At 42.4% G+C, this 12,311-nt stretch overlaps 2 protein-coding genes across 5 annotated transcripts in view; both read left to right on the top strand.

Moving 5' to 3' along the window:
- Nucleotides 1–5,249, top strand: part of LTA4H (leukotriene A4 hydrolase) — a 30,077-nt gene extending 24,828 nt beyond the window's left edge. Inside the window, exons 16-19 of one of the 4 annotated variants that reach the window (XM_006757621.2) lie at nt 1,039–1,134; nt 3,238–3,320; nt 3,954–4,058; nt 4,918–5,249. In XM_006757621.2, coding sequence (XP_006757684.1) covers nt 1,039–1,134; nt 3,238–3,320; nt 3,954–4,058; nt 4,918–5,035 — 402 coding nt within the window. In that variant the 3' untranslated portion in view covers nt 5,036–5,249. The remainder of the gene's footprint in view (nt 1–1,038; nt 1,135–3,237; nt 3,321–3,953; nt 4,059–4,917) is intronic. The other 3 variants (XM_006757623.2, XM_006757622.2, XM_015559988.1) reach the window with 3 other exon arrangements.
- Nucleotides 5,250–8,996: 3,747 nt separating this feature from the next.
- HAL (histidine ammonia-lyase) overlaps nt 8,997–12,311 on the top strand; it is a 20,760-nt gene continuing 17,445 nt past the window's right edge. The window contains 7 exon segments of the mRNA XM_006757624.2: nt 8,997–9,636; nt 10,530–10,590; nt 10,698–10,725; nt 11,039–11,113; nt 11,201–11,273; nt 11,367–11,433; nt 12,020–12,073. Of these exon segments, the coding sequence (XP_006757687.1) occupies nt 9,390–9,636; nt 10,530–10,590; nt 10,698–10,725; nt 11,039–11,113; nt 11,201–11,273; nt 11,367–11,433; nt 12,020–12,073 (605 nt within the window). The 5' untranslated portion in view covers nt 8,997–9,389.

Genomic DNA, 12,311 nt, shown 5'->3' with positions numbered 1-12,311 from the left:
CCATCATCCTTACTTTTATTAACACAATTTGTCCTAAGGCAAGGTGGAGATAATACACTTCAAAGGGTAAGGTTTCAAAGGGTACAGAGGCATTGTCAGTTTGGGGAATAGCCTACGGCTGTTCAGGTGTTTGGCCAGTAGGAGGCAATAACATGTAGATTAGGACGCCTTTAATTGTCTGGCAGCCACAATCAGTTTCTTATTCAGGTTTGGGGAAATGCCTTTAGCCATTCCCAACAGATGACTACATCTGTGACTCAACCCTGTTGAGTCCCCAAGTTTCATCAACCTTTTAATGAAACTCTTGAAATTATTACATGCTGGAATTGGTCTACGGCAGTAGCAACATTACAGTTATGAAGTAGCAACGAAAATAATTTTATGGTTGGGTCACAACATGAGGAACTGTATTTAAAGGGCCAGAAGGTTGAGAACCATTGCCTTAGAGAAACCAGCATGAATACAAATCTTGGATAATTCTTACAGAGGAGGAAAAATAATTATTTCTCTTCCCTCTGAATTCTTAGCTGAGATCCCTGTAATAAAAGACAGATTAGCTGGGCCAGCGTGGCTCATAGGTTGAGCGTCGACCTATGAACCCGGAGGTCACATTTTGATTCCTAGTCAGGGCACATGCCCGGGTTGTGGGCTTGATCCCCAGTGCGGGGTGTGCAGGAGGCAGCTGAACAATGATTCTCTCTCATCATTGATGTTTCTCTCTCTCTCTCTCCCTCTCCCTTCCTCTCTGAAATCAATAAAAATATATATTTTTTAAAAAGACAGATTAACATGAATGGTACAAAGGGTGTCAAAAGTTTCCTCCACTCTTACTAACAGTCTAATTTTCAAAAATAATATTGACTTTAGAAGGCATAGTGATGTAATCTCAGAAATAATAAAGTAGCTAAGGCTTTATTTTTTTACAATTTTACATATTCTTATATTTCTGTCTTTTTCTTAATTTTACTTTCATGTCAGATAAACCAATAAATATTAAATTTTACACAAATGGAAATAACCAAGTAACATTTATTATAGGCCAAAGAAGATGATTTGAGTTCATTCAACTCAGCAGACCTGAAAGATCTCTCTTCTCATCAGTTGAATGAATTTTTAGCACAGATGCTTCAGAATGTAAGTACTAGCTCAAAACATTAGGAATTAGAATGGGCATAAGGCAGAGCATTTACATCGAACCCAACCTGGAAGAAATGTTAATGTGGAAACAAATAGAAAAAAATAATTTATAAAATTCATTCACTTAAAAATATTTGTTGAATGCTTAGTATGTTTAGTATTGTGCTGAATATAAAAATATGAATAAGAAATACACCATGTCCTCAAAAAGTTTATAATCTAGTAAGAAAGGTCACACATGCAAAAGTTAGCAATAAAAGGTGGTATATTTTATGTATCATTTGAGAAAAAGTTGATTAGGCATAAGGACTCCCAAATGGCATAATCAAGGAACGATTTGGAGGAGTGGGGCTTGCTTTGAGCAGAGCAGTGTTAGCAGGGAGGGAAAAAGTCAAGTCCAAGGGGGCAGCAAGTGACGGAGTGTGCCCCGTGCTGCAGGAGTAAATCGTCGCTCTGGTTAAGGAGTTAATGAAGGCAACACTAGACAGGCTGGTAGGGTCTGATGGGGTAAGTCTTGAGTGCTGACAATTTTAGATTTTGTGCTCGTCAGTAGGGAAGGATGTAACATGTTTAACAGGAGAGTCGTTTGATGCAATGGTGGTTATGGAAATTACTCTGCTGGTGATGGGAAGGCTGGGTTGACATGAGGAACATTGGTGGTGGCGTTAGGTGGGAGGCTCACAGGAAGACCTGGCGTGAGGGAGGGGCAGGTGGGTAGGGAAGGAACAGGACAGGTGAGAGGGACATCATACAGGATGAAAGCATAGGGTTTTGTGATTGACTGGATTTGGGGGTTACCAGGGAAGAATCTATGCAGATTTGAACGTTTCAAACCCAGGTAATTGAAGCAATATTTCACTGAGAGGAGAAGCTACATTTTGAGAGGGAGGTAATGACTGGGTCTTTACTGTTACATAAGGGAGCTCTCAGGTCTAAGGACCTTGAGAGGGATGGAGGAGACTTGGAGCAGAATTTCCTATGAAATGAGCAAAATGAGCAATGGGATTTCAAGGCAACGGGGACCTTAGAGAATCAATTTTTAGTGCATGAAGTCATCATGATTTCACAAATGTCTGTAAGCACCGCTATGCGGCCTAGGACCAGGAAGAAGGAAAACGTGACGGGATGACTGGGAAATAGGAACAGCAAAGAGGGGTGGGGGGAGAGTAGGGGGCCTACGGGGTGATCTTCACTGGCTGACCTTCCAGGGCAGCCTTGGAATTTAGTTGAGACTAAACAATTTGGAAGGATCTAGCAGTCAGTAAGAGCAGAGATGGTGAGTGAGTGTGGAGTGAGTTTTGTAAGTTGAGGTCATGGCTGGAGAAGAGAATTACCATCTACCTAGTGGCACCTCACACTCCACTTGTCCAAACTGAACTCTTCTTTCTTTTTGTCACACGAACCCTCCCTGTTAAGATGGGTTAAGATGGGCACAGGAAGTTTACAATTTCAGGGGAAATTGTATATAGAAATTTGTGTTTATATGGTAAATGCGGTGGTGTTTTGTTTTGGTTTTGTTTTGTTGTTGTGGGGTTTTTTTTGTGTGTGTGTGTTTGTTTTTTTCACAAAGGAAGGGTCCAGTCCATATGATCCATCAGATTCTGAAAGGACTCTGTAATATAAAAGTTTAAACACTGTTGTTTTTGTAGGGCTGTAGATAATTTAAAAGAGATTTCAGAGGAAATATGCAAAGATAAAGTTGGGGGGGAATTCATGAGGAAAAAATTAAGAAACTGATTTAATCTGGAGAATGGAATAAATTTAAAATATATCAGGAAGAACTTGAAAGAAATTTATCAGAAAGAATCTGAAAGTTAATAATTATATATACTAAAAAGTCAGAGGGCCATAATCCTCATTTAATTCTCTGTGTACTCCACAAATTAAATTATCCCTTTGCTCCTGGTAGAATATCCTTATCCAGAATAAGTTTGCACAAAATTTATTTTTGTGTGCATTTGTTTCTTTTATTTTTATCTAACTTACTTTTATATTAGAAAATATTTAGGATTTTAATCTGGCTAGGAATTTCTCTCCAGCTCCTTTCTTCCAAGGAATCCTGTTGAAATGATACGTTATACTTTTTCATTTTGCTCTTAGGCACCTCTTCCATTGGGGCACATAAAGCGAATGCAAGAGGTGTACAACTTCAATGCCATTAACAATTCTGAAATACGATTCAGGTACATCATTTTAACTTGTCTCTGTGGAAGAAAGTAGAAAACTAGTTTCAATGGTGGAGAAAGGGAAAGCAGAGTCCTAAGACATCCTGGTCAAATTTATTGCTTTTATATAAATAATTACAGCATTTTTTAAGGAATAGTTGCAATCTTGATAAGATTATTAATCTTTTTATTAGAATCTGTTCTAAGCTTTTCTTGCCTTTAAAAATGATTAGGCTTAAGGACTCAATGGTAAATAGGCGTTCTCCCACAACTCGCCAAAGTAACTCTGAAATGAGAATGGTTAGAAATCTCTGATTCTGTTATGTGGTTAAATTTTCTTAATTTAGATTTATAGTGTGAGGCTTAAACCAAAGTTTAATTCCTTCAGAAATTGCATATATAAGGTACATGAGCAACTACTTACTCCAGACCTGTTAAAACATATGATCTTTTAAAAAAACAAATTCCTCTTCCTTCTCTTCTCCAATTATTAAATTGTATATCTATTTGAAATTCTCAGAATAAAGTGGTGTACAGTGTAATCATAATAGGATTATTTATCATTACAAAAGTTATTTTCATATATACCTGTCCTATCCTGCTTCTTCCTCCTCCTTTCCTACCCCATATCCACTAAAATCCTGCTTTCAGATGGTTGCGACTCTGCATTCAATCGAAATGGGAGGAAGCAATTCCTTTGGCTCTAAAAATGGTGACTGAACAAGGAAGAATGAAGTTCACACGACCCTTATTCAAGTAAGAACCGAATCAAATTATGCTTTGAATTTATATAAAGATGAGGAAGAAAAAAATATTAAATAAATGTTTTTGTTGTTGCTAAAATACTTTGTAAAATGCAATCTAAAATAATACATATTTATATTTGTTAAAGGATATAGATCAGTGGTTCTCAACCTTCCTAAAGCTGTGACCCTTTAATACAGTTCCTCATGTTGTGGTAACCCCCAATTTCATTGTTACAAATTGAACATAATTAAAGCATAGTGATTAATTACAACAACAATATGTAATTATATATGTGTTTCCTGATGGTCTTAAGCGACCCCTGTGAAAGGGTCGTTCGCCCCCCAAAGGGGTCGCGACCCACAGGTTGAGAACCACTTATATAGATAGAATTTTTGTATAGGAACTAATACTTGCAAATATTTAAAATTTGAGATAATTTCATTAACTTTTTAAGAAGCATTATATATGATTTATCTCTGATGGGCCAAATGGGGTAGACAGTGATGAAAAGTAAATAAATCATAAATAATCTTATAGACACAGAAAGATCTTTAAAAGCAAGTAGAAGATAACTAGTGAGTAGGCATGGTCAAGAAAAATGTCTGAAGATGCACTGAGCAAGTAAAGTCAAATTTTTTTTATTCAAATGTTGCAATGAGGTAAAAGAGTAGTTGATTGACATACAGGAACGCTTGACTCCAAGAAACATTGAAAAATATCTCGGTGAAGTTATTTTGACTATGGATTTGGCAGGAATTCTGAGAAAAAGATATTATGACAAATATTTATGATTATTTAAAATTTTCCAAAAAAAAAACAAAATAAATCATTAGCTATGTTTCTTCTTCTTCTCTTTTTCTTTTTGTAGGGACCTGGCTGCCTTTGACAAGTCCCGTGATCAAGCCATCTGTACCTACCGAGAGCACAAAGCAAGTATGCACCCTGTGACTGCCATGCTGGTGGGCAAGGACTTAAAAGTGGATTAAGGACCCGTCTGATGCTCATGTCAAGTGCTTCTCTTTTTTAAATTGAATTCATAAAGAAATATAAACTCCAGCTCATATTGTAACTAAAAATGTTTTTACGTTTGGCTTTTTATTGTTTTGTCAGTGATTTTCATAAATAAAGCTGAGCTACCTTCCCCCCCCATTCCCAAATCCCCAATGGCATGTTCTTTATAAAGTGAATTTTCTAAAAGTTTAATTTTTTTGATTTATAAATGTAAAATTTTCAGTTTCATATTTATTTTCTCCCAGTATGATCACAAAATATGTCAACATATTTACCTGTTAAATTTAAGTTGTGTAATTTGAATCTGCTGCACACCAAGAATTCAGTATGACTAGGGTTTTGCCTTTTAAGTAACTATAGTGTGAACACTCCGTTGGATTTGCTCATCACCCAGCTGGTGGATATAGGATGAACTCCCTTATCAAAGTGTGTCAACTCTAGGGGACCCCTCTGCTCCTCATGCCTGGGTCCCCTGCTGATCCACTGGACTCACCCTGCTCTCCTGTGCATTAGCGTCTGGTAACGACCCTGAACACCAGTACTTCCCATCAGTCTCTTGATGGTCTGTTCAACTTGCCTCTACTCTTTAGTGGTCAGCAAACATTCTTCACCCACATAGAGCATAGAGCATGTGGGAAGAAATATTAAAAACAGTACAACAACTTGATCCAAGTAAGAGAGCTGTGGATGCCATGTAGTGCCCCAGGGTGCCTCAGCACACAGTTTGGGAATCAATTCATTAGGATTCTTTGATTGTAACTGACAGTAACCGAAATGACTAGAAGTCAGAAAGGGAATAGGATGGTTATTTTAAGGGTACAGGTAGAGGGAGGTCATCGGAACCTGTGGACAGACAGAAGGAGTCTGGCACCCAGGACTGCAGAGCCATCAATACTCTGGCCTCATTTCTGTTTCTCTAGTCCACATGGTATAGTCTGGCTGCCCCAGCTTTTCTGTTGTAATCTTAACTTACCATGTTGAGAAACTGTCTTGATTCCAAATTTCCAGAAATGAGACTGAGCCAGGTTGGGTCTACTCCTGGCCAAATAAACTCTAGCAAAGAGGAATGGTGTTTTTGAGTATAAATGTGGGTGGGGTATATTATTGTTAAATACCCCCCGAAAGTGCTGATGGAGTGACACAAGTCTCAAAACAGATAGCAAATACCCTGAAGGTGGGGCAGATATCAGAGAGAGAACTTCCTGTCCATGTCTGTAATCCTGAGTCTGCTGATTTCACTCTCCCTGGACATGGATGTACACTGCAGTGTAATTCTCAAAACTTCATGCCAGGAATAGGGCAGAGAATTCAGCTCAGACCCCTGGTCTGTAATCATGTTCTAAGTGATTAGACTGTGGATCCACGAATCCACATGATCCTTTTGAAGGCATCGCTGGCCCTCTAAGCTCACCACATAGTCTAAGCCAGTGGTCGGCAAACTCATTAGTCAACAGAGCCAAATATCACAGTACAATGATTGAAATTTCTTTTGAGAGCCAAATTTTTTAAACTTAAACTATATAGATAGGTACATTATTAACTTAATTAGGGTACTCCTAAGGCTTAGGAAGAGCCACAATCAAGGGGCCAAAGAGCCGCATGTGGCTCGCGAGCCGCAGTTTGCCGACCACGGGTCTAAGCTAATGTCACTTTTCAATATCACTGATGAGTGATACTAAAAGTGAATTGTGACAAGGGATCCTTGAAGGGTGGTGTGGAAGGGTGCTATGAGGAAGGCAGAGGGCGCTAAAGACACACGTCCAAACATTTACCTGGGGCCAGCTCAGTGGAGTCTAATAAGCATCTGTTCAGTGTCTTTGTGCCAGGCTGGTGTATACACATAATTTCCGGGTGAACAAAGGTAAGTAATTTCTATAAAATGCTAAAGAAGAGGCACACTAAAGCAGCCCAGAGAAAGGGGTTTAGGGAATGCTTTCTGGAGAAAAGAAAGCATAAATGAGTCAAGGAATAAGAAAGATCTTATTGGAGGTGTGTTCTGGATGGAGAGAGTAACAAGTAAGGGTATAGATTTGTGGGTGTTTGGGTCATGAATTTGGACATAACCAATGGAAATAGCTTATCTCTGCTCTACTGTGTCTAGGGGCCTGAGCCTCAGATCTCTGGGTGTGATGCAATTTGCTGGTAGCTGCTATCATCTGGAGCCTTCTTCCCTCACATGTCCCATGTCTGGCCTGGGATTGCTCAAAAGCTGGGCTTAGTTTGGGTTTTCTCACAGTACAGGGAATAGTTGGACTTAACCAGTCTTCCTTACATGTCTGCATCCATCCCCAGAGAGTAAGCACCATAAAGGCAGAGAATGCATTGTATTTATTCATCCCCAGCATCTAGCACAGTACTTGGGACATAACAGGTGTTCCAAGAAATATTTATTGGATGAGTGAATGGAAGGGAGCAGAAAGTTAAGCTACTTCATGTCAAAAGGCCTCTGTTTTCTGAGAGGTAGGAGGTAAGGTCCTCTGAGAATGAGGTGAGGTGGATATTGAAAAGGTCCTCGAGGCGGTGAATGTTTTGGAAAGTGGGCAAGTAGGAGGGCAGTGCCACCATCTGCACCATCACAGGACTTTCTGTAGCAGAACCTCTCCCTGGGTGAACACAGGGGTCAGGTTTTACTCAGAGCGTAGGCACAGGTTTAATGTTATAAAGAAATTTCAAAATGTTGAAGAAAGTGGTCCAGGTGGGCAACTAGGGGACTGGCTTCCTAGGAAAATAAGTGAAGAAGCAGGTAGGAGGTGCAGGGCAGTAGGAAGCAACTAGAGGTCAAGTCCTAAGGGCGGAGATGACCGAAGTAAATTGGGGGGGGGGGGGGGGGGAGGGGGAGTAAGGCTATAAAGCTATGGCCAGAAGGTGGGTATTGGAATGGAAGATTTACGTGTATCAAATTCACGAGATGACAAGTTCCAGAATGCGGTTAGAACTTGGGTGGCTCAAGTGCAAGTTTCAATAAGGCTCAAGGCATGTTAGCTCTTTATTTGTCCACATTCCGGAAGCTGCCAGAGAAAGAGATGCTGGTATGGCATCTAGTCCCAGCAGAAATCTGTTTTCATAGGAATAGACCTTTTAGGATTTTTTTTTCTATTGTGTTAATCACATCTCTAGAAACTGGCTGACCACCAAAATGCTGCTCAACTAGCGCCCACTACTAAACTAGCCTACTTTTCTTTGATCTTTTCCATGCTCTTCACAGTTTCTTAATACTAGTGGCAATGAATTGGGTGCAGGGAGCAGTTACCTGTGTTGAAGAAGCTTAACTGGATTAGGGATATTCATGTATAAAGATGAAAGAACATCTATAAAACAAAATAGGTTTATAGAGTACTGAAGTCCAAATAATAGTCACAAACATGTCGGAAGCATTTTCAGTGCACCAGGTGCAGCTCTAAGGGCTTTCCATGTGTGAACTCACTCAGTCCTCTCACCAAACAGGCCTTTGCAATTGACACTATCAATATCTCCATTTTATAGATGAAGAAACTGAGGCCCAGGGAGGTCAAACGACTTGCCAGAGGTCACAGTTCGTAAAAGGCAGGCCCAGGGTGGGATCCCAGGCAGATATGGCAAGTACTGCGGTGAGGCATTTATTCCCTTTCCCTTCTGAGGAGGAAACAGGCTAATTAAGAACTTACTAACCAGCCTCGGAGCAGGCGTTCCACCCAGGGCTGGCTGAGCTGTTAACCTTCAAGCCCTGGCTCTTGGTCCAGACGGTGACCTTTGAAAAGTTGAGAAAATGATCTCTGGCCTTTGCAGCCTCCCTCTGTGGAGGAGCAGCTTGGGAGAACCTTAGCAGTGACAGAGTCCTTGCTCAACACCTGTTTGTGGAATAAACAAATGAGTGAGGATTGCCACACTTCCTGGTGTCACACTTGGCCGGCAGGTTATTTCACAGTTGAGTAATCCCAAATAAAGACAGGAACATGGTGTTTCTAAGTTGCTCTTAATGGAAGGGAATGCAGACAGGAACCCGGGAGGGAGAAACCGGGGAGCCTGAAGAAAAGGGCGCTAAGACCCCCAGGCCTTACTGTCCTAGGGCTGCATCGCTGGTGTGCAGGAGGCTGGCCTGCCTGCCTCCCCCTCTCCGGCCTCTAGCTCAGCTGCAAAAACCCAAAGGGACCCTGGGGCCTTGATCAATATTTGTCCAACGCGTAAATTGGTAAAGGCAAGGGAGGTGGCATAATTTGAAAGTCCATCCTCACTCTCCCCACCCACCACACCTCGGTAGCCTCTGCTAGATAAAACTGTCCGCTCCTGGTGACTGTCACCTGCGGACGGCCTGGTTGCTGTAGCCTCAGGGGCGGCAGGAGCACCGGAGCCATGCCCAGGTACACAGTGCACGTGCGCGGAGAATGGCTGGCCGTGCCCTGCAAGGACGCGCAGCTCACGGTGGGTTGGCTGGGTCGCGAGGCCGTGCGCAGGTACATCAAGAACAAGCCGGACAACGGTGGCTTCGCCTCGGTGGACGACGTGCACTTTCTGGTGCGCCGCTGCAAGGGCCTGGGCCTGCTGGACAATGAGGACCCGCTGGAGGTGGCCCTGGAGGACAATGAGTTCGTGGAAGTGGGTGAGTGGCCGGAGGGGAGAGGCGCGAATGGACGCAGCACACATCCCCACCTGCTGGCTGTGCAAGTGCTGCCAGGCCTCTGGGGGCCTTAGATCCTCACCGACCCTACTGAGAAGGGGGCGGGGGTGGGGGCAGGTCTATCCACCGTTTACAACAAGGCAACAGGCTCCCAGAAGACGCCGCTTACCTAGAGTCAGTCAGGCTGCTAGTAAGAAGCCAAGAGCAGATGTGAACTCGGGACTGCAGGTCTGAATCCCTTCGAAGTAATTGAATTACTTTGTCCTATATAACTTTAAACTATATATATATACTTTTATTGATTTCAGAGAAGAAGGGAGAGGGAGAGAGAGAGAGATAGAAACATCAATGATGAGAGAGAATCATTGATCGGCTGCCTCCTGCACCTCCCTCCCTTCCCCCATCCCCATCCCACTTATGGAGCCCCAAACCCCGGGCATATGCCCTGAAAGAGAATTGAACTGTGGCCTCCTTATTCATATGCTCAACCACTAAGCCACCGGGTGGTGTATGTAACTATTTTTATAAACTTAAAGGTGAAGCCCTTCAAAAGACCTTCACCAGATGAGAGGCCTGTGGCACAGAGGAGTTCAGATTTCAAACAAAATAAAGCTGGGATGGGACAGAGGTGGGGGTTAGATCTTGAACTTTCGTTTAAACCAGGGTCCACGCCCGGCACCTGCATCTCTGCCCTTTGCTCTCCTTCATTGTAAAGATGCTAAGAGCACTTGGAAGTATCTGAAGTCATTTTAAAGCAGCCATTTCGAAAGAATTCAAAGGCAATTGAAGGGCCGGCACTTCCTTGCTTTACCAGCAAGGCCAAAGGGGCTCTCCGTTGTGGTCTGTAAGGGGTCCTTCTCGTCTTCTTGTTTCAGTTATAGAAGGGGATGCCATGTCTCCTGACTTCATTCCATCGCAACCAGAGGGAGTTTACCTGTATCCTTTCCTGCAGATTCTGGGGATACTCTGGGGGTGGGGTCCCCCGCCAGGGACGGGGCTGGGCTGTGCCACACTTCCCAGTAATTTCCTTTACCTGGATTCAGGTATAGCAAATACCGAGAGCCTGAAAAGGTAAGCGGCAAACCACTCTTTTTGTTAAGAAAATGAAGTCCCCCTTATTTAAGGAGGGGGAGGACCAGCAAGATTTATGAGCAAACATTACCAATTAGGACGGGACTTTCTCCAGCCCCATGTTGTAGGAAAAAGCACTAGAAAAACAGTCCTTACTCAGCTTCCTCTTAAGTAAGGTGTCTTTTATCTTAGCACATTAATAGCAGTGATAAAATCTCTGAAGTGGCCAAGTTTGGTTCTGCTTGAGGCTTCCCTATCTCTTGTCCGAGCAGCTAAGCTGTTCAGACTCACGGAGACCCCTTCCTTTGTGCAGTACATCGAATTAGATGGGGACAGCCTGACCACGGAGGACCTGGTCAACTTGGGGAAGGGACGCTACAAAATAAAGGTAAGGGGGAGGGACGGATGTCCTCTGACCCTTTTTGCCACATGTGGACATCTTCCACGTGCTCCTCTCTGACCAATGTTTTCCTAGCTCACCCCAACTGCGGAGAAGAAGGTGCAAAAATCCAGGGAAGTCATAGACAGCATCATAAAAGAAAAAACGGGTATCTTTCCCCCTTTGTGTTATACAATTATTTTTATAGGCTTAAAAATATATATCCTGCATCTAATTGGATGGTGTCTGTCTTTTATTCCAGTTGTGTACGGCATTACTACAGGTTTTGGAAAATTTGCCAGAACTGTTATTCCTATCAATAAGCTAGAGTAAGTTTGGCTCCTGCTCACACACATCCACATGCCACCTACCCCCATTTTTCAGGTTCCTTTCAACAAGGGAGATATCATTAGACCCAATTTACAGATGAGGAGGATAAGGCTCGGGTTAATTTACACATGACTTGGTATTGAACTTAGAGGCTTGCTGGTTTCTTCCACTGCCTCATGCCGCCTCAGTGTCCCTCCAAAGATGTAACTGTCCCTCCGCTCACTTCCTCGGATGAGGGACCATTTTCATGACTATGAGTTTACCTCCCAGAAAACCCTGTCAACACTTTGATGAACCTTCTCCTTCTGGAACATTTTATATCACTTTTCTAAAGTCAATATCTACATGTTTCCAAACATTTTCCAATAGGTTTGAATGGCCACACACAACTTTTGATCATAGGAAAATTTCCTAATTCCATATTTAGATCGTTTCTAACTTTTTGTTCTTAGAAACATGGCTATAATGAACCAACTAGTGCCTGGTCACGTCTTTAAGATACATTGCTAGAATTCTAGAAGCTTCTAGGTCAGATTAGAACGTGCACAGTAACAATAAGAAGATTTTTTTCCCTTTCTCTTTTAGGGAGCTCCAGCTCAACCTCGTACGTTCACATTCTTCAGGTAAATCATTCGAAATGTTGGGTACCTCCTAGATCTTATTTGGTTAGCTGAATAAAGTACAGTGTGATGCATCTTGTAACAGCCATGAAGAGTCAATATATTCTAGGGACTAGGTGCTTCAGGGGAGGGAGGGAAGCAGAAAGCAGCAGACAAGACCACCTTCCAGCTGAATCTCAGAAAAAGGAATAGACCAAGTAGAGGGACAGGATTGGGACAGGAGCGGTGATGCTGAGAGTGGTGTACTCAGGATTTGA

This window comes from Myotis davidii, unplaced genomic scaffold, assembly GCF_000327345.1.
Source record: "Myotis davidii unplaced genomic scaffold, ASM32734v1 scaffold13, whole genome shotgun sequence".
NCBI classification, from domain to species: domain Eukaryota; kingdom Metazoa; phylum Chordata; class Mammalia; order Chiroptera; family Vespertilionidae; genus Myotis; species Myotis davidii.
This window is presented reverse-complemented; position numbering and strand designations above follow the sequence as displayed.